Genomic DNA, 26,155 nt, shown 5'->3' with positions numbered 1-26,155 from the left:
CTCCCCCACTCATTCTCTCTCCCTCTCAAAATAAATAAATAAATGTTTAAAAAAAAAAAGCCTGAAAGATCAAGAAACTGGAAGCAAAACCAGGAGAGGGTGGCATCTCAGAATCCAAGAGTTACAAGGAGGCAATAGTTAATAGGATGCCTATGAGATAATGCATGTGAAAGAGTTTAGTAAACAAGGAAATACATGTATTTGCTGTTTTTTTTTTTAAGTTATTTATTTATTTTGAAAGAGAGTGCAAGTGGGGGAGGGGCAGAGAAAGAGAGAGACACAGAGAGAGACTCAGAATCCGAAGCAGGCTCCAGGTTCAGAGCTGTCAGCACAGAGCTGGACCAGGGCCCAAACTCACGAACCCCGAGATCATACATAACCCTAGCTGATGTCAGATGCTTAACTGACTGAGCCACTCAGGCGCCCCTGTATTTGCTGTTTTCAGCAGACACATTTTAAATATCAAAGCAAGTCTTTGTTTGAGACTCCCATTTCTAGAGAGGAAAACCGAGATTTGGGCACCACCAACTGAAACTCATTCCCTGACATCCAAAAGCCATCAGGATCGTGGTAGAAAGCCCATGTCATAATCAGTTATATGATTTCCCTACTTAAATGGTATCTCATGCATTTACGAAAAAAAAGGAGACTCAGGCTGCAGCAGGGTTGGAGAACCTGACAGCCAGGCCAAGTGGGGGCTTGGCATGGGCACAATAAAGTTTTTTGAAACATTTTATTTTTTTTAACGAACGGAAAATCTGAAGTCATGGACTTTTCATATACTTGTTTCCTAAAACAAATCAGAGGAGGACATAAACTTTCCGTTTCTGTTGTTTTAAAGATCTTAATCTATTCGTGGCCACGGTCTTTTTTCTGAATCTGGGCGGGTAGCCTGAGTTACCCTGCGCGCAGTGGCTGCCCCGTTGCCTGGCCAGGGCTGGTTGCGCGGCCGTCGCTCAGGTGGTCTGGGCGCGCGCGGTGAGCCCCAAGGGTCTACAGATCGCTCTAGGACCTGGGTGACCTTGGGCTCCCAGACTGCGGCGCGCGAGTGCCAGACCTAGCGGCCGCGGGGGTAGGGCCAGCGGGAGGGGGCGGAGCTTCCGGGCTTTCAGCGACCCAGGCTGAAAAGACCTGCGGGGCCAGAGCACACGGGCCGCGCGGCGCTGGAACAGACACCCTGGTTGCTGGCAGGTAAGGCCGGAGGCTGGGCTGGGCTGGGTCCGAGCCGCACCCGGAACCTGAGGCCGCAGTGAGCTAGATTCGGTGCGTGCCCTCACCTGCGGCGGGATCGGGGCGGGCGGAGACCCCAGGAGGAGTGGCGACTCTCGGCATCCTCCCCCAGGCCCTTCTGCCCGCGGCCCGAGGCTTCCCGGCACCGGAGACCCCTGGTGGCCTGCCTGGGGCTGCCCAAGAGAGCCCTGCACAACTCCTCCCTCCCTTCTCTTCTTTTTGTTAACAAAAAGAAGAGAAGGGGGGAGGAGTGGGCGCCCTTTCTGAAACACCCCAAATCCTGCGCGCCGTGCCCTCAGTTGCCTAGGGAATATCTTCCTGGAACCCCGACCACCTGCCCTCGCCTCGCTCTGAAGGGAAGCTCTTGCACCTTAGGGAAGAGAAATCATGCCTCGAAAGGAGGTTAAATCCGCTCCGTGCCAGGTGGTAACAGGCCTTCTCTAGCTGTACAAATTTGGAATTGGAAAAAGGGCGGGACCGAAACGTAGACATTTTGTTTTGAGGGGGCTACCCCCTTCCTGGAGTCTGGCAGCGGACTTGCAAAGCAATGTTAAATCGAGGTTTGTGTTGTTATTTAACGAGAAGCAGGTTCTCCTTGGATCCTGGAAATGCGCCGCGTCACATATGCCATCTCTCGGCTAGCTAACTAACACACGTGGGCGGCGGCCGGGCAATGGAAATGGCTTCTGGAAGCTAGCCTGGAACGCACCCACAATGAGAGGAGCTGGAGTTAGTGACTCACCTTGGCAGAGACTTCTGAGATCAGGTTTCCTGCTTCTGTCCTGGGCAGGCCCGGGTTGTGAAATAGTGCGTTCATCTTGCACCTTGTGAAGGCGCTAGCCCAGAGACTTTCTCACGCTTTCCTTTTGACGGTGCTTTTCCTACTCTCTATAACCGGCTGTGGCCATGGTACCTCCTGTTGTGACCAGCTGATGCCTTTTTTTTTTTTTAATGTTATTTATTTTGAGAGCGAGAGAGCACGCGCATGAGCAGAGACGGGGCAGAGAGAAAGGGTGAGAGAGAACCCCTAGCAGGCTTAGCCAGGAGCCGATCTGGGACTCAGTCCACATGAGATCATGACCTGAGCCAAAATCAAATGCTTACCCACTGAGTCACCCAAGCGCCCACCAGCTGGTGCTTTTAAAAATCATGTTCTTACTTGGTGGTGACTTTCTTCAAGAGGTTAAGGGGCCCCAGTGGAGACCTGGCTGCCCACCTCTCTCAACTGCAATACTTCTACTTAATTCTAAACAAATCAGCCCGTACATTTTACAGATTTAGAGACACAGCCTACATAGGGCCCCTGTCAAGGTTAGCTTGTGATAATAAACAATTTGTGAAATGGAGGTAAAGACTTCAAACGTAGGAGACTTAACCCAGAGATGACTCTGTGTTCAGTTCTCAGGAAAACACCTCTTTTCTACCACTTTTGCCCTACCTTACCTAGCTTAATCTGTCTCTTGGTGACCATGGCTCTGGAATCCACCTGGAATCAGGTAGAGTTTGAAGCTTGATGTGCATGAATAGAAATGGTGAATTCACAACCACCAAGTTCATGTGTCACGGTGTAGCGGTCAAGGGCCTGGGCAGCACACCCGGGTTTGAATCTTGGCTCTGCTGTTTACTGGCTGGGTAATCTTGAGCGAACTGTTTAACCTCACATTATTATCAGTAAAATAATAGGCCTTACTTCATAGGGTGTTAAAAGGACTGAGGTAATTCATGGAAATCAGTTTGGCACCTGTTTGTGAGGCACAAATGGTGGCTATTAGTATTTTGGGTGTCCCCACAGCAATTGTTCCTGTTCCCCATAAGGGCATTTTACGCCCACTTCTCCAAGGAAGATACATACAGCTCAGAATGTTCATTGTTAGGGGTGTTAACATTTCTCAAAATGTGGTTATTTATGGGGCGCCTGGGTGGCTCAGTCGGCTAAGGATCTGACATCAGCTCAGGTCATGATCTCACGGTTCCTGAGTTGGAGCCCCGAGCAGGCTCTCTGCTGATAGCTTGGAGCCCGCTTTGGATTCTCTCTCTCCCATTCTCTCTGCCCCTCCCCTGCTCATATTCTCTTTCTCCCTCAAAAATAAACATTAAAAAACATTTTTTTTAATGTGGTTATTTACTCTGGTGGTAGATTTGTAACCCCAAGGAAGATAAAGACTTGCCTCGCAGAGAACCAAAAATGCCTACAAGTTGTCACTTCTGTATTTTTAAAGCAGAAACAGGAAACCTTTTGCTGAACCTTGATATAAGGAAAACAGCCCATTATTACTGAGTGATTTGGAAAATCAAAGCCCAAAGAAAGTGGGTTTTACAATGAGGAGAGCAGCTGTGTAATGGAATTCACCTTGACAGCTGCAGGTACAAGCTCCTGAAAAGAAGGAAATTAAAAATTCTGGGTCAGCTCTTAAACTTCGGCCAGAATGCCAAAAAACAAAACCAAGCCCAGAGGTGCTTGAGGTTTTCCTCAAGGGGAATATGTACTTTTTATCTAAGCGCTGTATCTTTGTGAAATATCTTCACTAAACCATTGGCTATGCATGTATAACCTCAAAGGGCAGGGCCATGAGTTGGCTGTCTAATAAGAGGCCCTCTTCGGAGACCTCTAACTCTTGCCGTCCTGGAACAAATGGCAGAGAAGGCCCTTGTAGGGAAAGCTGCAGATTTATGTGGTTTAGAGAGTTTTGGGGGGGTTGTCCCTGGCAGTGGGACCTCCCAGGTGGCTGGGAGGGGCTGTTCATTATGATGGTGGCTTTCTGTTTGTCTCTACCTTCTGATGTAATTACTTCTGTGAACTGAGTAACTGATTTTTGTCTAGGTGTCTCTGTATACGTGGCTGCAGCAGGCACTGTATGTGTCCCAAGGTGATAAGGAGGCAAAGCTCCAAGCCTCTGACACTAAGCCACTTGTGAGTTACCAGCCCCTGGTGAATGGAAGCAGGACCCACCCAGTGTGGCTCTGCAACTAACGTGTTGCCTCGGGACAGGTAACTTCATTCCCTGGGGTTCCAATAATTTTCTAGAAAATGAGAACCCTAGATTTCATTTTTGAGGACACTTCTGGCCTTAAAGTTCATCAGCCTCTGAGGTGCCACGCTCCCAGGAGCAGAAACTAAACTGATGGGTATCTGTGAATCTCTTGGAACCAGCATCGATATAAAAGTCTCTTCTCTGGTGGCCTCAGCTTAATAATTTACTTCAGAAGCTGAATTCACGAGAAGTCTACTCTCCAGAGAGTTTAACTGTGGGTAAAAGCTCAGAGCTGAGTTTAAATGCTGCTTTAACTATTTACCAGTTCTGGGGTTGATGCATCCGTTTTCTATTGCTGCTGAAACACATCATCACAAGTTTAGGGGCTTAACACAACACAGATTAATTAAATCTGTGGTTCCGTATGTCAGAAGTCTTGCTGTGGGCATCACCAGGTTCATGTCAATGTGTTGGTAGTACTGTGTTCCTTTCTGGAGGCTCTGTGGGAAAAGCCATTCCTTGCTCATTCACGTTATTGGCACAATAGAGTCCATTTGGTTAGAGGACTGAGGTCCCGTTTCCTGGTCAAGTGTCAGTTGAGGACTATTCTGGAGGCCACCTGTATGCCTCATCTGTGGCCTCCCACCCCGCTTCATCCGTTCACAAAATCAGGAGTAGTAAGAGAGCTCCATCATCCTCCTTGAATCTCTTGCCTCTTCTTCTTCCTCTTTTTTTTTCTTTAAGATTTTATTTTTAAGTAGTCTGTAACGTGGGGCTCAGACTTACAACCCTGATATCAAGAGTCACATGCTCTACCAGCTGTCAATGAGGCTCCCCCACTTGCTTCATTTTCTTTTCTTTTTTTTTTAATGTTTATTTATTTTTGAGGTGGGGGGAGAGAGAGAAGGAACGAGTGGGGGGAGGGCAGAAAGAAAGAGAGACAGAAGATCCGAAGAGAGCCCGATGTGGGGCTCGAACTCCCAAACCCTGATATCAGGACCTGAGCTGAAGTTGGACACTTAACCAACTGAGCCACCCAGGCGTCCCGCTTCTGTTTTCACATCTCTGACAGATCCTACTGCCTTCCTGTCCTCTTCAATGTAATCACCCACATGATTATGGATAATCCAGAACAGGTTGTAACCTTAATCTCATCTACAAAGTCACTTGCCATCTAAGGTTGCCAGTATTCACAGGTACCGGGAATTAGGACGCGGACACCTTTGGGGAAGAGAGGTGTTATTTATTCTGCCTACCACAGTTGCCTAAATTCATTCCCCTCCTTGATCCAGTTTCCTCTTTTGATAAATGGAGGCAGATTAAATTTACTTTACAACATTGTGTGAGGATTAAATACAGTTAATGCATTCAGTGACATTGGACCCAGTGTAATCACACAGGCCCTTAAAAGGAGAAGAAGCCTTTAATTATTTAATTAGAACTAACAGCTTCTCTCACAACATTGTTGGGAAAGACGCTTCCAGCCCTATCTAAACTAGCCTCACCCTTGTCCCTGGTCACCCTCTAACCCAGTGGTTTTCAGTGTGTTCCTGGTTAGAAATGCAAATTCTTGTCCCCCACACCCCAGACCCAAGACCCAGAACCTCTAGAGATGGGACTCTGCATCTGTGCTTAATGGCCTTACAGGTGACTCTTATGCCACTTGCGTTTCAGAACCGGTGCTGTTTCCTTATTTTGTTTTCTTTCTAGTCTTTAGCACTAGGTGATGTCTACCTCCACTAGATTATAAAGTTCTAGGCGGGGCCTTGCCTGGTTCACTGGTCACTAACACAGCGCCTAGCACAGTACCTGCTCACAGGGGGCTCATAAATAATTGTTGTGGGATGAATGGGGTGTTGAGAGTGAACCTACTTAACGGCAGTAAATATGCCCACTCACCAGTGAATTCCTTTCATTTGCTTAAGCTGTGTCATTAAATAGTGATGTGTTAAATGCTTCATGTTCAAGTTCTATGGATTGTTTAGATAGTTATTTGGAAGGACTGGTTGGAGTTTCTGGATGGACAGTAACATCCCTTTGTTTTCCTTTTAAAATAATGGAATATGGGGGGGTGGAATGTGGGCTCACACTATCCATAAATTTTCTACCTAAAGCATTTTCAGGAACTTGATCAGGGATGTCTGTATTTGTAAATCACCTTGCAACATTTCAGCTTCCTTTTCCATCTCAGGTGGTTGCAAATGAATAAATAATTATCAGGTTGGTTTTATTGTAAAATGAATCTTTTGTACTTCTGAGAACTTTGGTTTTAACCCCTTGCTGCCTTCTGCAGGAACCTTTTCTGCAATGTCTGTGATCCTTGATCTCTGCTCTCTGCTTGAACATTGTCAAGTGATGAGAGGTTTTTTTTACATTTTACCAAGGGAATTGCTTTCCAGATGTGCTGATACCCTGTACATTGCCTCACACACAGCAGAAAGGTAGGAGGGATGGGGTGGAGGCAAATAGTTGTTCCTTAGGAAGTCCTGATGCTGCCTTTGGAAATTACACAGGATAACCTCTCCCTCCCTTTCTCAGTGACCCTCAGCATATCTGAAGACAGTAATTATCTCTGACTATATTTTTTCAAATAGAAGAGTCCTGGTTTCTTCCTTCAACTATTTCTCCTGGGTTCTACACCTGTTTATTTTACTATCCTGATAAACGGGAAAGAATTCAGAAATTGGCCGCTAGGAAGTAAAAATACTATTTTCAGGTCAGGTCTGACTGAGCCCAAGACAGAGTAACTCCAGGATTGCATGTACATTTGTCTGCTTGTTTGTTCCTTAAACTGCTACTTTTTAGTCCATATTAAGCTTTAAAACCCTCACATATTAATCTTATATTTTTTTCATTATATAGAATAATCATTACCCCTTCACAAATGAGGAACACGTCAGTTCTCATTTGACCGCTTTAAGGTTCTATGAATCGGCAGCAAAGTGGGATTAGAATATAGCTCTCTCTTGCAGGACTGCAAGAGAATCACCCAAGCCTCGTATTTTACCAATACAGAGTGTGACTAAAATAATTGTCACCAGATAGACATAGGAGAGGATATGTACACAAAACATTTTTTTACCTCAAGCCAATTTTGAAAAGTGGTATATATTTTTATACCTAATCAGGTTGAGTAGTAGAAAAAAAACTTAAGCTGCAAGTAAAATGATTTGTAAGTACATTAACATATCCTGCTATCACGTTCAGAACTCTTTCTATAAAAATGTTTATTGTTAAGAAAATACATTTAAGCATGAACAAGCTGCTCATAATTCTACTGTTCTATCAACCACATGTTCCAAAACTGTTCAGGAAAGTTGATATAGTATTCCAAGCGTCACTTTCAACAAAAAGTAATAAGATTATAGCTATTTTTAAACTGGCTTTTTCCTTAATACATTGTGAACAGCCTTCCCTGTTTGTCCCTCTTCATGGCTGTGCAGTTCCCCACCATAGAACTGTATCCTAATTTACTCATAGCCATGTATGTTGCCAAATGTTTACTGTTTTAGACAGTGCTTATCTATCTTCTAGTGTTTACTTATTCCTGCAGATGAAAAGCCTATTTGGAGCACCCCTGAAGGAATCAGCTTCAGAGTCACTCAGAAAAACCTGTCCATACTTCCTAAGACTGGCTTCAAGTGTGTATTACAACTCCAAAATGGTATTTTCCAGGAGGCTTACCCATCTTTAGTCTTTGGACTTTATTCAGAATGACTTTAGTCTGTTACCAATAATTAAATCCACGGTTTAAATTTTTTTAAAAATTTTTAAATTTGTTTTTTTATTTTTGAGAGAGAGAAAGACACACACACACACACACACACACACACACACAGAGCGTGAGTAGGGGAGAGGCAGGGAGAGAGGGAGACACAGAATCTGAAGCAGGCTCCAGGCTCTGAGTTGTCAGCACAGAGCCTGACGCAGGGCGGGGCTCAAACCCTGGAACCATGAGATTATGACCTGAGCCGAAGTTGGATGCTTAACCGACTGAGCCACCCAGGTGCCCCTTAAATCCACTGTTTAAATGAGTTAATGTGCTTAGCAAAGAAGAGTGTTGGGGCCCTCTGGGTGCATTTTGCATGGAAGTGTTTGGCTTGGGTGGAGTGGGAAAGTCATGGCAGAGCATCTGATGTACACTTAACTTATGGGCATCATTTTAAAGTTTAAAGCAGGGGCGCCTGGGTGGCTCAGTAGGTTAAGCGTCTGACTTCAGCTCAGGTCACGATCTCGCGGTCCGTGAGTTCGAGCCCCGCGTCGTGCTCTGGGCTAATGGCTCAGAGCCTGGAGCCTGCTTCCGATTCTGTGTCTCCCTCTCTTTCTGTCCCTCCCCCGTTCATGCTCTGTCTCTCTCTGTCTCAAAAATACATAAACGTTAAAAAATAAATAAATAAATAAATAAAGTTTAAAGCAGAGGGTGTTTTAGACTAGGGGGTAAGAGTTTGAAATTATGAGGTTCAGTTTGTTTTTGTTTTAATTCTGAAGAAAGATTTGCCAAAAGATGGGTGATATTATGTGACCACCAAAAGGGAAACATTTGTTATGGGTGGATTTTCCCAATATCTCTGATTATAAAAGTAATACCTGGTCCATTATAGACTAGCTGGGGAAAGTATGGCAAAAAGTAAAGGGTCAGGAAGAGAAATAAGAAATCATAAATAATCCGTCTTAGCATTAACTATTGTCAACATGTTGGGGGCATTTATAAAATAGCTTTAAAGCAATCAGGTATTTTCTTTCTTCCCTCTCCTGCCATGACAACATTTTGCCCTTGGAAATTGATATTTTAGTAGTGGTTAATGAAGACTTGGTCTCATTTCGATTTGAACAGCTTAACCTTGGTATCAGCACACTGGCCACTTCTTCCTCTGCCATCTTTGCCCTCCCCTCCCACAACCATGTCACGGAAGTGGCCACAGTGACTACCAGCCAGCAAAGTGATGTGTTGAAACCAAGACTTGACACTCTCCATCCAGCCCCAAAATCTGGGGGCTGCCTTAACATCTGGTGCCCTCGATGCCCCCAGCTCATCCATTCCAGGGCATTTGTCTGGCTTCCTCACCTAATGCTACCTTCTGTCTACCCTCCACACCCCTCCCTCCCATCACCCCCTCCCTCCCCAGTTTCTTCCTCCTGGTAACCTCACAACTCTTCAGTAATACTATAGTGGCGACTGCTTTCGGAGTGCCTTCTTGAGTGCCGGTTGTTGTACCATGCAGTATGTGTATTTATCCCCATGCTAATGAATGGAGAGTGGAGTTCAGAGGTTGAGTTCACAGCACGTAGGTGGCAGAGCCAGAACTGTTCAAGGCCTTGTTCAGACTCTCCAGACCAGACCGGAAAGCCTATCCCTTAAGCAGCTCATTGTTTCTTCCCTGCTTTTGTTAAGAGATGAGCGTTTCTTAGTAGGCAGGTTCTTTCCGATGCACTTCATCAGGGGACACCTCTGTGTATGGCCCCGTTTGTCATGACGCTGTCACCATTCCAGGGGAAGCCTGGAAGTTCCTGCCAGCCTGACACCTTCTCAGTTCCTGACCCTGGCCTGGAGCTCCCTCCCTCCTCCTCCTCCAGGGGGGACACCTGACGTGGTGGCCGTTCTTATTTTGTAGCCCCTGCCCTGCTGTGGGGGACCTCAGATTAATACCTTCCTCTCCTTGTTCTTCACAGACCTGAGCCCTGTCTAACTTGAACGTGTCAGTTATCCTTTCTGCCCAGAAACTGGTGAACGTGAGAAGCCAGGCGGGGAGCTGGCAGTGTGCCCAGGCCCAGGTCACTCACTAGCAAGGAGAGAGTAGATGGGGTTCTCACTCCTCCGGCTCCAGGCAGAGGGCATTGCAGGGCAGTCAGGATGCCAGCAGGAGGGGCTGACGCCTCTTCCTCTTCGCTTAGAGTACGGAGGCCTCAGGGCCCCCACCTCTCAGGGGGAGGGGCCAGGAAGAAAGATCCGAGTACTCAGGTACTCAGAACAGGAGGTGTAGTAGACATGCCTGTCTGAGTTAGGGCAAGAAGTCGGTGTGCATCCACACATCCACCACTTGTGTGTGCCTGGCTGTGTCAAGCACATACTCATTTAACTTGTTTTACTTCCATAAATCCTCACCGTGTTGGATCGCACCTCTGTACCCGCCGCTTGTTGTAGATGAAGTGAATGAGGCCTGGTTGCAGCCACATAACCTGCCCTTACATCCAGATCTCTGCCACTCCGACATCTGAGCTCTAACCTCTGCCCTTGGGCACGTCCAATCCTCACTGTATGGGGTTGCTGTGGGTAGCTAACCCCCAGGAGGCTCAGCATGGGGGGTGGTGGCCATTAGTAGGTTGTTGCAGATTTTGAAGAGGCCAGAAGGAAGTAGAGGTTATTCAACTTGTAAAGAAAGGCCAGGCCCTGTTTGGTTTTCTTCCTAGTTCCCCACACATCAGGAAAGCAACGTGTCTCTTTCATCCAGGCACGACTTACTCAGTGTTTTCTTTGAGCAATGCCAGAATCTGTTCTTTCTGGTTCTCAACCCTCCCCTGACCATCTTCAGCCCATTCCTGAGCAGAGGATGACCTTCAGAGATGTGGAGATGATGTTCCTAACTTAAAGAGGGATGGGGGCTCACCTACCAAGAGACCCTGGGCCTGTCAGGCAGAAGTCCTGACCTGTGGAGCTGAGGGGCCTAGATTGTGGGGCATCTTGGTTTAGAGGCACTCTTGCCTCCTTGTTTCAGGAGGGGGTCGGGAAGGTAGGGGTGGGATTGGGAGACTTCTTAGAGCTGACTTATACTTACTCAGTTAGAAATCTCTCTGTGCTTTGCCTTCCTTATCGGGTAAAAAGGGTTTGAGCTATCTCAACCCTTCCGTCTCCTCCCCTGATGCTCACTGTACCCACGTAGGCATTACTGTAGTGGGACTGGTCGTCAAAGTCACTCAGACCCCTCTTTACCTCCCCAGAGGGGAGGAGGTGAACAAGGCGGTGTCTCCATCACACTTGCTAAGGTGGGGAGCTTCTGTGCATGCTAAACCTTTGCCTCCTGTTCTGCCGCAGGAGGCACCGGCATCTGGAGGGCACCAGTGTCACCTGTCTGGCCTGACACACTTAGTGGCATGGCCTGGAAAGGTGACCCTTGCTAGGCCCCGGCCCAGCCAGCAGCTTCGGGTGGGGCCAGCAGAGTGGGAATTGTAGTTGCTGAATTAAGTATTTTTCTCGTATTCCCGTTTGACTAAACAACACTTATGGGGAAGAGAGTGCTATCCCCACTGCATGATCGTGACGACTGTGGCTTGGAGTGGACGTTTATTCACGGCCACTGTAGGTGAGAGCTGGGGTTGGGGCCCGGGCACTGCTGACTCTCGGCCAGGTGCACTTTGACTCCCACAGCCCCCCTTCTCCCAGGACCGGCAGCGTTTCTTTAGTAACCTGAGGTTTGGGGGCAAGAGGAGGGACCAGGAGAGCACCTTGGTTCACGGCACCCCAGACCATTTCTAGACCATTTCTCAATCTGCTAACTCCTTCCCCATGCTACCTGAAGGTTCCAGGCCCTCCAGCTGTTGGTCTCTGAGATAACCAGCACCCATTTGTTGGTTTGTGACCACCCTTTGTGTCCCTTCCTTGCAGAGTCTGTGGATGATCACGATGGGAAGCCAAGGATTCATCCTGCTGGTGCTCCTGCTCATCCTGGCTGTCCTCTGCCATTCAGGTGAGCGGTCCCTGGGGACATGGATCTGAACCATGAGGTCATGCGCTCACTTTTTCTTCGACCTCAGCAAGACTGACCCAATGCTTAGCATGTGGGTACGTGGATATTTGCACACTGAATGAACATGGTAGCTATGAATATTTCTGCCCAACAGAATTTCCAAAGGTGAACTTTGGTTCCACTGTTTAAAGGTTTGTCAAGAAGCCACATGAAGGGGCGCGTGGGTGACGCGGTTGGGCATCTGACTCTGATTGCCGCTTAGGTCAGGACCTCATGGTTCACGGGTTTGAGCCCTGTGTCAGGCTCCGCCCTGGGAGCGGGGAGTCTACTTAGGATTCTCTGTCTCCCCCCTCTCTCTGCCCCTCCCCTGCTCACTGCTTTCTCTCTTCCTCTCTCAAAAATAAATAAATAAACATTAAAAAAAAGAGAAGAAGAAGAAACCAAATGAACTCTGGCTCTAGCCAGGAGAAGATTCAGTCCTAGGAACAACTTTCAAACGGCCGTCTCCAGGATCCGAGCCAGAATTCACCCTCCCTCTTACATTCTCCCCTCTCATATGTGTGTACACGCATCCGGAACAGGAGGGGACTGCAAAAACATTGCGTCTCTGTCCCTTCCGATTGTGGCTCCCCTCCCACACAGGGGCAACCAACGCCCTCAGGAAGGAAGAGGCAGAGTGGGCTAACCACCCCCCACCACCACCTTCACCCGATGGGGGGGCGCCTTGCTCCAGGCATCTGTCTCGTCATCTCTAAACAAAGTGGTAGGAGGGAGTTATTTGGACTGTCCTTTCAAAGGTTAATCTGGAACCTTCACAGATGGAGAGTCGTCTGCTAGGTGGGATTTCACACCAGGGAAGGCGAACATGGCCATTTAAGATGCTCTAGAGAGCTTGGCTCCTATATGCTCAGATAGTGAGGAGCCACTTTCTTCTGGCCTTCTGGAAAATTCCCTCCCCCCTGGGGATGGATATATGCTTTGGCCTTAGAACTGCAAGTTAGCTCTTGGGTTCTAAAACCCACACTTGGTCTGGGTTTCACCATGACATTCTTCTATGAGATTTTACATATTTCATTTTCAAAAATGTCCTTTCACACAGACAGATACTGCCACATAACTGATTATCGATCTATGAGAATGTGATCAGAGAGTATTCGTTGCCTGGAAGGCATTTATAGAATTCTGTTAGTTTATTCTCTTGATAGTTACCTTTTAATACATCGCTGCAAATTAATCACTTTTTAAAAAATCACTTCTAGTTGAGGGTAAGAGGAAGCTTCTCATTTGCACAGTTCTAGGGATTTTGACACATGGAAATTCTTTTTGTACTTGTATCAGGGTCCAAAAATTGCTGCTGGGACTGCAGTTTGAGGTTGGAAAAATAGATCTGCTACGGATCTGTGTGGGAATGGAAGCGTGCTGTGAGCTTCGAGCCCCCGTCCCATAGAGCACAGATGGTGGGCCTCCTTCCGCCAGGACGGCAAGTTAGTGCTGCTCTAACAAGTCCTGACGGGTTTCTTTCTGATTCTAGGTCATAGCCTGACATGCTACAGCTGTGTGTCACCAGTGAGTGGTAACTGCACTAAGACCTCCGTTTGTTCATCGAATTTTGACTCGTGTCTCTACATTGAAGCCGGTAAGAGCCTGCTCCTTCCCTGCCTCCTAACTGTAAGGGGATGAGGAGGGCCTGGGAAAAAATGAGCGCCACATTCATTCTCATCAGGCTTGTATTCAACAAGCAGTAACTGTCATCTAAGAGAGAAAAATAAAAACACCCTTCAAGGTTATTCTCTTCTTCTATACTCTACCACAAAGCCTTTCCAGAGTCAGCCACAAAGAATACTGAACATATCAGGTGAACTCCTAAAAGGCTCGGGAGACCCACCGGTTCAGAAAAACCCAATAGAAAGGAGAAGATGATTAATTTGCCTAGAAAGGAGAAATCCTTCAATAAGTAAGAACAAATCAGAATTATCCTAACTGGAGTATCTGATAATTTTGATATAATTCCTGGAATGTGGCTAAAATTCCAAGCCCTACAATGCAAGGTCCTTGATTGTGTAGGACAGGTCCTCTACCTCGATAGAGAGGCCCATAATAATTCATTGTTAATGTAGAAAGCACAATAAGGCCCCTGGAGAGAACATGGCCACTCACTCCACAAATATTTGAACACAGTTATGTATGAGCACATGCATCAAATTAACCTTGATCATCTGTGTCTCTTCAACCACATCTCTCCCACCTCCCTCCACAAAAAGTGTCATTTCCAAATAAGAGAATAGAGGCAATATTTTTTTATATTTAATTTTATTTTTTATTTTTTTAAATTTGTATCCAAATTAGTTACCATACAGTGAAACAATGATTTCAGGAGTAGATTCCTTAATTCCCCTTACCCATTTAGCCCATCCTCCCTCCCACAACCCCTCCAGTAACCCTCAGTTTGTTCTCCATATTTATGAGTCTCTTCTGTTTTGTCCCCCTCTCTGTTTTTATATTATTTTTGTTTCCCTTTCCTTATGTTAATGTGTTTTGTCTCTTAAAGTCTTCATATGAGTGAAGTCATGATTTTTGTCTTTCTCTAATTTCACTTAGCATAATAACCTCCAGTTCCATCCACATGGTTGCAAATGGCAAGATTTCATTCTTTTTGATTGCCGAGTAATACTCCATTATATATACACACACACACACACCACATTTTCTTTATCCATTCATCCATTGATGGACATTTGGGCTCTTTCCATACTTTGGCTATTGTTGATAGTGCTGCTATAAACTTGGGGGTGCATGTGTCCCTTCAAAACAGCACACCTGTATCCCGTGGATAAATGCCTAGTAGTGCAATTGCTGGGTCGTAGGGTAGTTCTATTTTTAGTTTTTTGAGGAACCTCCATACTGTTTTCCAGAGTGGCTGCGCCAGCTTGCATTGCCACCAACAATGCAAAAGGGTTCCTCTTTCTCCACATCCTCGCCAACATCTGTTGTTGCCTGAGTTGTTAATGTAAGCCATTCTGACAGGTGTAAGGTGGTATCTCCTTATGGTTTTGGTTTGTATTTCCCTGATGATGAGTGATGTTGAGCATTTTTTCATGTGTCGGTTGGCCATCTGGATGTCTTCCTTTGAGAAGTGTCTATTCATGTCTTTTGCCCATTTCTTCAGTGGATTATTTGTTTTTTGGGTGTTGAGTTTGAGAAGTTCTTTATAGATTTTGGATACTAACAGAATAAAGGCAATATTATGTGGAGAGTAAGAATTAGATTAGCAGTTAGGAGCTCCCATCTCCCATCTCTGTCCTGCCTCCATCCAGTAAGTTCCTTCTGCCTGTGTTTTTTCATTTATGAAATGTAATATGTGTATTGGATGGTAGAGGTGAAGAGGAGAGGGAAGGAGGGAAGTAGAGCCAAATCTTTTTTCCAGCTCTCAAATCCCATTGTTTCTGATTGTTAAACTTTTATTGAAAAATTTTCCAGCTTTACTGAATAATAATTGATAGAGAAAAATTGTGTATGCTTGAGGTACACAGTGTAATGATTTGATATTTGTATGCATTGTGAAATGATTACCACAGTGATCTAAGTAACACATCCAGCACCTCACACAGTTGCCTTTTTTGTGTGTGATGAGAACACTAAGATCTATCCTCTTAGCAAATTTCAAGCATACAATACAATATTAGTAACTATTCTCACCATGCTATGCGTGAGACATCCAAAACTTATCTATCTTATAATGAATTGTTCCACTTTTAAAAGTGGTTTGTGTAGGGGCGCCTGGGTGGTTCAGTGAGTTAAACATCCGACTCTTGACTTCAGCTTAGGTCATGATCTCACTGTTTGTGAGTTTGAGCCCCACATCCGGCTCTGCTCTGACAGCATGGAGCCTGCTTGGATTCTGTCTCCTCCTCTCTCTGCCCCTCCCCCTCTTGCTCTCTCTCTCTGTCTCTCTCTCAAAATAAATAAAAATAAACTTTGGGGAAGAAAAAGTGGTTCATATAAATAACAAGACCCACCTATTAATAGTGGCCAAAATCCAAAATGCTGACAACACCAAATGCTGACAAGGGTTCAGAGCAAAAGGAACTGTCATTCGCTGCTCGTGGGAATGCAAAATTGCGGCTTGGCAGTTTCTTAAATAAGCTAAATATGCTCTCACTGTGTGATTCAGCACTCACTGAATATATACCCAAAGGGGTTGAAAACTTCTGTCCACACAAAAACCTGCACACAGATGTTTCTAGCAGCTTTATTCATGGTTGCCAAGATTTGGAAACAACCAGATGCCCTTCAGTAAGTGAAGGGGTAAATGAACTGTGCATTGTAGTACATCCAGACAATGGACTAAAAAGAAATGAGCTATCAAGCCATGAAAAGACATGAAGGAAAATTAAATGCCTATTACTGAGGGAAACAAGCCAATACGAAAAGGCTACGTAATGTATCATTCCATGGTAGGACATTTTGGAAAAGGCAAAAGGAGACCATAAAGAGGTCATTGGTTGCCAGGGGTTAGCAGGAAGGAGGGAGGGATGAAAAGGTGGAGCACAGGATTTTAGGGCAACAAAACTACTCTGTGTGATACTATATTGGTGGACATGTGCCACGTGTATGTCAAACTGCATGCAACACCCAGAGCGAACCGAACGTAAATGATGGATTTGGGATGGTAATGATAAATCCATGTGGGTTCCTCAGTTGTAACAAGTGTACCACTGGGGGGGGAGGGGCGGTGGGGGAGATGCTGATAAAGGGGAGGTTCTTTAGGGTGGGCACAGAGGTGTCAGGGGGCTGAGAACTCTACATCTGCTCAATTTTGCTGTGAATCTAAAGGTCCTCTAAAGAATAAAATCTATTTTTTAAAAAGGGATAACATGAATCTTAAATATTTTTCTTATGTACAGAAGTCCCCAAATTCGGCCAGACATGTAATAGCAGTTCTTGAACTAGAGCTGTTTTGACCTTGCAGTAAGACAGATACTAACAGAGCACCTAAATCCCCCTGCAGCTCGGATTGACGTCTCCTGGGAGAGGCAGGGCACACTGTCAAAAACATGAGTCAAAGGTCAGGTACTCATTGGAGAGATCATTCAACTACTCTAGCCACATTTTCCCCAACTAGAAAGTGGGCATACTTCTCTTCTGGGGTCAGGGGGGCAGTTTGAAGAGAAAACGCACATGATGGTGCTGTACAGAGTGAGTCTAGAAGAGAAGTAGGCGTTGAGTGTGAATTCAGCTGATACTTCCTGGCATCCTGGCCACATCCCAGCATTACAAACCACGTGCTTAGACTCTGGCAGAAGCCTCGTGACTGCGCCAAGCCATCATTGCCCTTATGACCTTCTGAACAAGGGGCACACTTAGAGGTGCCGAGGACAATTAGGGACTGTTGCTTGGTGACGTTAGATGCAAACTAAATCTTCAAAGAGAGCCGGGATGATGCGTCAAGCAGAGAGAGAACCTCTAACATTCCAGTGACTCTGATATAATCCGCTTTATTTGGGTGGTTCTGACAGAGGCTTTGGTGAGCTCACCACATCAGAGGTTGTTATGCAAATAAGATCCTTGAAGTAGAGGGGCGCCTGGGTGGTTCAGTTGGTTAAGCATCCGACCTCAGCTCTGGTCGTGATCTCACAGTTCATGAGTTTGAGCCTGGTGTCAGGCTCCCTGCTGAAAGGCTCCGAGCCTGGAGCCTGCTTCAGATTCTGTCTCCCTCTCTCTCCCTGCCCCTCCCCCGCTCATGCTCTGTCTCTCTTTCCTTCAAAAATAAACATTAAAAAAAAAATTAAAAAGATCATTGAAGCAGATGCTTGGCTCACTGCAGGACACATAGTAAATGATTAATTGCTAGCAATTATTAATAAATTGCTATCTGCTCTCTCCAGGCTGTTAGGTTCCCCTAATTAAAATTCTGGTAGCTTTAATGTTTTTCCAGTTCCACTGCCTGGTTAGTATTATGGAAAGCAGTAACTTGCCCTATTCTACAGCATCCTCTATTGGAGGCATCTTCTTAAATACCGATGACCAAGAAAGTAATCACTAGAACACTTTGGCCTCTGCCACTTGACCAAACTTCATTAAAATTCAGTCCAAACACACATTCCCTCTGAGGGGGAGGTGGGACAGTTACATTTGCAATTATGAATGTAGTTTTGAGGGCGTCTGGGTGGCTGAGTCAGTTAAACGTCCGACTCTTGATTTCGGCTCAGGTCATGATCTCAAGGTCGTGAGATCAAGCCCCAAGTTGGGCTCTGTGCTGATGGTTCGGAGCCTGCATGGGATTCTCTCTCTCCCTCTCTCCCTGACCCTCCCCTGCTTCTGTGCCCCTGTTCTCTCTTTCTCTCTCAAAATAAATAAAACTTTTTTAAAAATGTAGTTTTGTTCCCAGCCATGAATGAAATTGTTACAAGCCTTTAATAAGGAAATAGGTATCTGCATTTTTTTTTTTCTTTTTTCCCAGCACAGAAGATAAGAAAGGGATTCCAGGGCAAGGCCCATACCTCCTATGTCTGTATATCCCCAGTTTGTAGCACACAGTCTTGGCACATAGACAGTTATTTCAGAGAGGAAAATCTACCATAATTCCTCTCAACTAACACATTGTTTTTCCCTTCATTTTTCTGAATATTAAAAAAAACCATGGGATAGTTGGCATATATGCTTTTGGCTTTTATTTTTCTATGTGTGCAAAGATTGGGACCATAGTGGCATGTTTTCTTGGAAACTCTTCCTATATTACTGAATAGTCTAATGATTTTTAAATGAAGTTTAAAATATTTTAAAAAGTTATCCAATGACTTAAAAAAAAAAAAATCTCGGTCCATAAGCGATATATAAATGAAGGATAGTCTTCTGGGAAGGTAACACTGTTAAATTCCTTGGGGATTTTTCCAGAAAAAAATTAATGCATTTACCTCCACACATACACTTTATTTACACAGATGGCTCTCATTCTACATACTGTCCTGCATCCATTCCATTGAGATATAATTCACATACAATTTAAAATAATACAATGCAGTGACTTTTAGTGTATTCACAAGGTTGCACGTCTGTCATCACTAACTCCAGAATATTTTTATCCCGAAAAGAAAATCCTTACCCATTAAGTAGTCACTTCCCATTCCTCCCTGCCACATAACCCAGAAGTTACTAATCTACCTGCTGTCCCCATGGATTTGCCTGTTCTGGACATTTCATATAAACGGAATTCTACAGTATTTGTGGCCTTTGTGACTGGCTTCTTTCACCAAACATAATGTGTTTAAGGTTCACCCGTGTTATCACACGTTATCAATACTTCCATTCATTTTTATGGCTGAATAATATTCCAGTGTATGGATAGACCACATTTTGTTTATCTATTCACCAATTAATGGACATGTGGGTTTCCACTTCTTAGGGATTTTTTTAAATGTTTATTTATTTTTGAGAGAGACAAAGTACGAGCAGGGAAGGGGCAGAGAGAGAGGGAGACACAGAATCTGAAACAGGCTCCAGGCTCTGAGCTGTCAGCACAGAGCCCGACGCGGGGCTCGAACCCACAAACCGTGAGATCATGACCTGAGCTGGAGTCGTCGGATGCTTAACCCACTGAGCCACGCAGGCGCCCCCTGCAGTAACCATTCTTCAGGATCTCTCCTAATCTTTTTCACAAGGAACTTCATAGAGCAAATTCTAGAAGTAAGGTTGTTGGATCAATGGGAGTATGTGTTTAAAAATCTTAGCAAACCCCTTGGGGCGCCTGGGTGGCACAGTCGGTTAAGCATCCGACTTCAGCCAGGTCACCATCTCGCGGTCCGTGAGTTCGAGCCCCGCGTCGGACTCTGGGCTGATGGCTCAGAGCCTGGAGCCTGTTTCTGATTCTGTGTCTCCCTCTCTCTCTGCCCCTCCCCTGTTCATGCTCTGTCTCTCTCTGTCCCCAAAAAACATTGAAAAAAAATTAAAAAAAAAAATCTTAGCAAACCTCAGCACGATCCCCTGTGGGCTCCCACCACACACAGCTGTGCGGGTTCTCACGAGACTTTGGTTTTAGGGAAAAGTTCCTTTTCGAGCCGCATCATCAGTCGCTCAGTCGTTCCCCTTTATAGCCCGACTAGGATACGTATTCTTGCCCGGATGTCTCTACTTCCCTTCGGAGCTAGGTTCTAAGAAGTAGGATCAGGAGTTCGAAGGCAGGCACAGAACATTGCCCACTTGCTCACCCTTGTGTGTGTGTGTCTCCCCCACAGAGCCCAAATCCTATTACTACCAGTGCTGGAAGTTGGCGGACTGCAGTTTCGAGCGCATCTCAGCTTCCTTGGGGCTTCAGAAGCTCCAGTACCGCTGCTGCCAGCAGGACCTGTGTAACAGGAGCTTTGGCACCACTGTCTCCGGGAAGATGGCTCTGCTGGTGACCCCGCTGCTGGCAGCAGCCTGGAACCTTTGTCTCTAACTCAACACTGGGAGGCCCTTCTCCTAAACTTTCTGTTTCTGTATATTCCTTGTTTCCTCTGCTGCTGCATTCCCAAGGCTATTTTCACCTGGATCCTATTGGGAAGGATTAAAACTAGCTTGAGCCACTTGGTAAAAAGAGAGACTCAGCGCCTTTGAAGACCGGTCGTGTTGGCAGCAAAGACCCGTCGGAGGGAAGAAACTGAAGAGGGAGGCGCGGGTGATTTGAGCTAGGTCACGTGCTTGTTGCAAGACCAGCTTTGCAGTGGCCGCTGGAGTACATTAGACTCTGCATGTCTCCCTTCTTTCCTGTCTCGTTCCTTGAATGTAGTTAAAGAGTATCATGAGTGCTTTTGGGGGCAGACCGGGGCAGGGGGTTCTTTTCAGCAGTCTCTCGGGGAATGCTTTCATCCTCTCCCTTTACGGGCCCTGTGCTGTCACGCAGGCACAAAGAACCTTCCACGTGTGGGCTGTCAGGGGCAGTGAAATTCCTAATGCAGAGCAATTGGAATGACCTTGGTCTTCGCAACTAGCAGGTGTCTGGCAAGGAAGAAGGTAAGCCCTCCACATGGCGGGGCACGGAAACCCCAGGTCTTCCGAGATCTGAGTTTTCCTCTGTCCCTAGAGTGTATATGGGCTACTCTGTCTTCCCTAGAAAAACTTAATAGGACATATTAATGATATGTTAAAACTACCCCTCCCACTTTTTTATTGGAATGGTGGGATATCTTGGCTGTGTCACACATAGTTAAAAGTCTGAACATTTGGACATCCTGTGTTAAAAATGACTTGCGGTATTGTGTGCTTGTTTTGCATAGTACTGGTAGCAAGTCTCTTCATACGTATACTTATACTGTATGAACACAATGGGAAGAGCCTCTGAGTTGCAGGTGGGGACCTCCAAGTGTCCTCACGAACAGCAGCAACAGCAAGGGTGTGATTTGCCTGCCAACTTCCGGCCTGTTGACTCCTAGCTGACTTAGCACAGATTGCGTAAAATGCATGTGTAAGGGTTATTAACATAATCACAATTGTTAAGGCTTTGGGAAACTCTTCTGGTTTCCTGAAAAGTGATCCACCTTTTCAGGAGGGCAACATTTTGCCTTTTTCTAGTGGGTGATGGTGAATAATTCTTAAGGTCCGGTAGACTTAAGGACATTTGTGTTCTTATAATCTTGATTGTACTTAGCAGCATAGCCTGATTTTTGCAGATGATGCTAGGCTTTCATGATTAACATTTTTTTAAGACCCCTTGATTATGTAATCTCAACAAACCGGGAGGAATGCCCTTCCAAAAATAAAATTTAATCAAATGCACGAGCGTGGTTATTGGCCCGGAAGGAAAACAACATGCGGGACACCCAGTGGTAGCAACTGAAAGAGAAGAGCGTGACCAGTGTCAGCTGTCTCGTGTTGATGCCCTTACTTAAACAGAGACGACTAGGACCTTCCTCAACAAAACCTAGCATTGTCTTGGTGGTCTGGGTTACTTACTGGCTCCGTGTTTTTCCTACAGCGTCTTTAATTCCCTTGTCCAAGACAAAATACTACGTGTACCTCTTTCCTCACTAGGATCTTTCCCACCCAAAGAAGTACTGAAGTGCGCACAGCTGCTGGCTGAGCAAAAAAAACAGTTCCTTTCACACAGGCCTTTAGGAAACAGAACCAATTTTGACTCACTTACGTAGAAAATTAATCTAGGGGAACTTCTGAGGGAGAATTCAGCCAGACTACAAAAAGCCAGGATTTGGGCAGTTCCAAAATGTTCTCTCTAAAGATTCAGATTCTAAGGTGTGACTGTCTGACTGCTGTCTTGGGTCACGTGCCCACTTTGGGGCCAGAGTGCGTCGAGAAAGGGATAATTGTCTAAAGCAGACTCTGAGTGCTGCTAAATAGGGAGATGGGGAGAGGGCTCCTGGGAGTTGAAATGACCAAGGGTCATAATAAACGGCCTTAAGCTTTGGGTTTTTTTTTTCTGCAAAAAGTTCCGACTCACACCATGGACTGGAGCATTGGGCGTCTTGACCCAAAGGCAATAGGCCAGATGAGTGGAGAGTCAATAGCCTTTGCATGGTTTTTATAGGAATTTCCATACTGGGTTTAATATTGGGGGGTGATAACCCCATTGGATCCTCTCTCTTGGGGAGTGAGCTATGGATGCAAGATACACCCATTGCGTAGATAGTGGAACTCCTAGTATATCCCAAAGGACACTAACCCATTGTCCAACTTCATCCTGAAAGGACTGAGCCTCAAGATATGAGTATATTCCCCTTGGGTCCTATGAGTATATTCCCCTTGGGTCCCATAACTTAACATGTAGGGTGTGTCCTGATAAGATAAGAGCCTGCCTCACCCACATTTTTGGACTTGGAACTCCCTGAGCATGAACCATGCTTTATGTGTTTGAGTCCTCTGGGGCCAGATGATTCATCTTGCACATTGTAAGTTCCTCATCAGTGTTCAACATCTGCTAGTTTACACTGGGTTTGTTTTCCTTGCAAACAGTCTGAACTAATGCTAACATTTCTAAGAGATTCTTGTGCTGAGAAGGCACAGCACTGGCTGGAAGCAGTACTTACCTGATATCCCCTCTAATGAGGGGAACTTGATGGTGTGGGGTTCTGTGCTCTGTTTTACATGTATTTTTTTCTGTACTATCATCATCTCACTGATTAAGAAGAAAACTACGTTTGAAGAAATTTGAATTGCTGTCACCAAGGTTAATATATCGTCAAGTCTAGGGTTCACACTCAGCTGCCCAGTCGGCCACTGTGCTGCCTTATGTCCTTTGCACCTGCCTTTAATGCATGCCAATTTGACTTTGGGACAAAGCCTGGAGGAGATCTGGGTGCTTTTTTTGCTTTGAAGAAATTGATTCCTGCCTCTTTTTAGAAATAAAAACATTAAGTACAGTTGTTTTTTCACTGAAAGTTTAGGTTATCCAACCGGGTGAGCTTTATAGAACCCACTTAGGACTTTTAGGAAACATGATATAATTTCAAAACACTGTGTTTGCCACAGTCTGTTTCCAAGACCCACTGCCTCTCATCATTATTTCATTTCAGGATAACAGCAGTTGAGTGCATGGACTTGGTAGTTGGGGGCCTGGGTTCAGATCCTGTCTCTTCCACTAATTGGCTATGTCTCTGGACAAGTTTTCTGGCCCCCTCTGAACTCCGGCTTCCTGCACCTACCTCAAAAAAAATTGTGTGAGGCTTGTGGTCTCACATTTGCAAAGTGGCAGATAGGAAGTGGGCTGTAATAAAGACGCAGGTTACACGGAGTCCAGGGTTGTTAAAACTAAAGGGATTGGAGAATCGACAGTGAAACACATTGTATTCACTCCACTGGCTTTGTAGAAATTGACCAGAGATCTCCTATTCATATTGCCTATTATGGGATTGTTCACCACAAGATTTTTACTTGGGCTAAAACTTCCTGTTTATATACACATTATTTTGGAGTAGATGGGTGCCTGCAAGGCTCTGTCGTAAGTAAGGATGTCTGTCTGTCCTCCTTTTCCCCAGCAGTCATGTAGGGCCACAGCCTCTGGGAGGCAAAGTGGTGAGACACCACACACCCTGCAGGGGGCAAGGGCACTGAACTGGGAAACAAGTCCTACACTGTGGAGTGAGGACCTTCATTTCCGTGATGGGCTTCCCAAAGGGTGCTTCTCTCTCCAGCCTCACTATTGTTGGCTCCATGCAAACCAGCCGACCACACCGTGTCACTCCTATATACAATCCGTGCCCACGCTGGCTCAGTTAACACCACCCCGTCTGGCTGTCAGTTTTATAGAAATCAGGCAAAACGTTGATGCTGATAAGATGGAGGCCTTACGGGAATGTAAACAGCGTCGTTTACCTTCTCATGTGTTTTCGTGACATGGTGTTATGGCCAGAACTGGAACTTAGTGTTTCAGTTCATAAACTCTCCTGATGTAGACAAAATGGGGCCTGACCCTGAATGTTAAACCCTGGAGTATACTGGTCCCAACTTGAGGGCTTACCGTGTGCCAGGCACTATTCCAAACACTATAAATGTAGAGCTCCACTTAATTTTTCTCAGTAATCATGAATAGTATTTATCATCTATACCCAAATCCATCAGAGTGCTTACAAATTACAGTTTCCTGTCCATTTCTGCCCTTGGATTCAGTCAGGTCTAATCATACTGTAACTCCTCCTGCCCTTTCCTGGTGCTTGAATGAGTGAGAAAGGTTGTGTTCTTTGCAACCAAATATCTCTAACCAAGACATCTAGTGAAAAGGGTTAACTGACAGTTGCTAACTAAACCACCCTCCTTCCGGAGCTATGGGAAGCAGTTAAAAGAACACTCAAGATTGGGATGGAAATAACGTGTATATGATATGAATAATGTAGCTTTGAGAATATTTTTTTAAGATTTGGGTTTATAATGAAATCCCACGCCAGCAATCCTTTACTTAAATGCAATACACTTGCAGCAAGGTAAAGTGCCGGGCCCCGTGCGTGCCCATGCCTCAGAGGCTTTGGGCATACTATGTCGCCACCCTGAGACTCTGTGTCAGCATCATGGCTGTAACCGTGACACCCATCTTAACAGACATTTGACTTTCAGCCTCTTGGCCTCTGTTCCCCCCACCTCTGGCAACGAGAGCACACTCACCTTTTGAGGAACTCCCCCCACCCTTTAAGTGCGGTATCGGCCGAACCGTTAACGAAGGTGGCCTACCCTCCTCCAGCTGAGAAAGCTGGGCATGTTCTTCCCCAGAATTTAAGTCTTCGGTGGAGTTCTGCAAGGACTGGGGGGAAAAAACGGTTTTGGTTGAAGGTGTGAGCCTCTCAGGAAGCCCGAAAGTAACAGACAACCCAACTCAGAGTAGCTTAATCAGACAAAGTCTGATTTTCTCGCATAAACACTCTGCAGGTAAGCAACCTCTGGCATTGGTTCAACTGCTCCACAATGTCTGGGCTGGTGTGTTTGTTGGTGATAGTCTTGGTCTTTCCCTCCTGATCACAAAGGGACTGCAGAAGTTCCAGCATTGCAAGTTTTAAGGCAGAAAGCGAGGAAGGGAAAGCTTCAGTTTTCATCACTCTTATCAGGAAAGTACAATCTTTCCCAGAAATTCCCAGCTATCCTCTGGTCATATCTTCTGACCGCAACTGTGTCCCATGGCCACCCCTACCTTAAAGGGGGACTGGCAAAGCTAGTATTTAATTTTTCCAACCTCTGTAAGGGGAAGGTGGCAAGGGTAAAAGGATAAGGGAATAGTCATTAAGCATAGCCAGCCAATGAGGCGCCTGGGTGGCTCAGTCGGTTTAGCGGCCGGCTTCGGCTCAGGTCATGATCTCACAGTTCGTGGGTTCCAGCCCCACGTCGGGCTCTGTGCTGACAGCTCGGAGCCTGGAGCCTGTTTCAGATTCTGTGTCTCCCTCTCTCTCTGTCCCTCCCCCTCATGCTCTGTCTCTGTCTCAAGAATAAATAAACATTAAAAAAAGAAAGAAAGAATAGCCAACCAACAGCTGGCTACCACCCCCGGGACGAAACTGAACAGGTTATTGACTCCTTCCTGCTACCTGGATCCTGAAGCTACTCCGGTTTTTGTACCTCCTCCACCTAACTCTTAAGCTTTCACACCCATGAGCTGTCTCCTAGCCCTCTGTGTAAATTCTCAGTATCAATTTCTGTTGCTTGTGCCCAGAAAATTCTGACAGATGTATACCCTGTGAGTGTTGCTGTCCAGGTAACATGAGAACGCACAATCGTAAGCCGTCAGGAGGGGTTTGCTGCAATTATTTTTACCCAAAGGCCGTACAGCTGGCTAATGCCGGTGGATCTTCCAAGGCCTGTTCG

General features: G+C 45.7%; 1 protein-coding gene across 2 annotated transcripts; it reads left to right on the top strand.

Annotated features, from left to right (window-relative positions):
• The first annotated feature begins 1,108 nt into the window (after positions 1 to 1,108).
• CD59 (CD59 molecule (CD59 blood group)) lies at positions 1,109 to 21,634 on the top strand. Of its 2 annotated transcripts, none has more exons than XM_047071925.1 (4): positions 1,109 to 1,191; positions 11,803 to 11,884; positions 13,416 to 13,520; positions 20,116 to 21,634. In XM_047071925.1, the coding sequence occupies exons 2-4, from the start codon at positions 11,812 to 11,814 to the stop codon at positions 20,316 to 20,318; spliced, it is 381 nt and encodes a 126-aa protein (XP_046927881.1). In that variant the 5' UTR covers positions 1,109 to 1,191; positions 11,803 to 11,811; the 3' UTR covers positions 20,319 to 21,634. The 2 variants fall into 2 exon arrangements, with proteins under 2 accessions (XP_046927881.1, XP_046927882.1); XM_047071926.1 differs by lacking the exon at positions 1,109 to 1,191 and adding an exon at positions 4,130 to 4,219.
• Positions 21,635 to 26,155: the final 4,521 nt, after the last annotated feature.

This window comes from Lynx rufus, unplaced genomic scaffold, assembly GCF_022079265.1.
Source record: "Lynx rufus isolate CCGP_SWC_20201006 ecotype Redwood Valley unplaced genomic scaffold, mLynRuf1.p SCAF_9, whole genome shotgun sequence".
In the NCBI taxonomy this organism is placed as follows: Eukaryota; Metazoa; Chordata; class Mammalia; order Carnivora; family Felidae; genus Lynx; species Lynx rufus.
Note: the sequence above shows the minus strand (reverse complement) of the source record. Positions and strands in the feature narration are given on the sequence as shown.

Excerpts from the sequence above, each read along its gene's own strand:
- CD59 (XM_047071925.1), top strand. The coding sequence starts at position 11,812 with ATGATCACGATGGGAAGCCAAGGATTCATCCTGCTGGTGCTCCTGCTC. Across the intron at positions 11,885-13,415 it reads GGCTGTCCTCTGCCATTCAG|GTCATAGCCTGACATGCTAC; the intron begins GTGAGCGGTCCC and ends TTCTGATTCTAG. Across the intron at positions 13,521-20,115 it reads GTGTCTCTACATTGAAGCCG|AGCCCAAATCCTATTACTAC; the intron begins GTAAGAGCCTGC and ends TCTCCCCCACAG.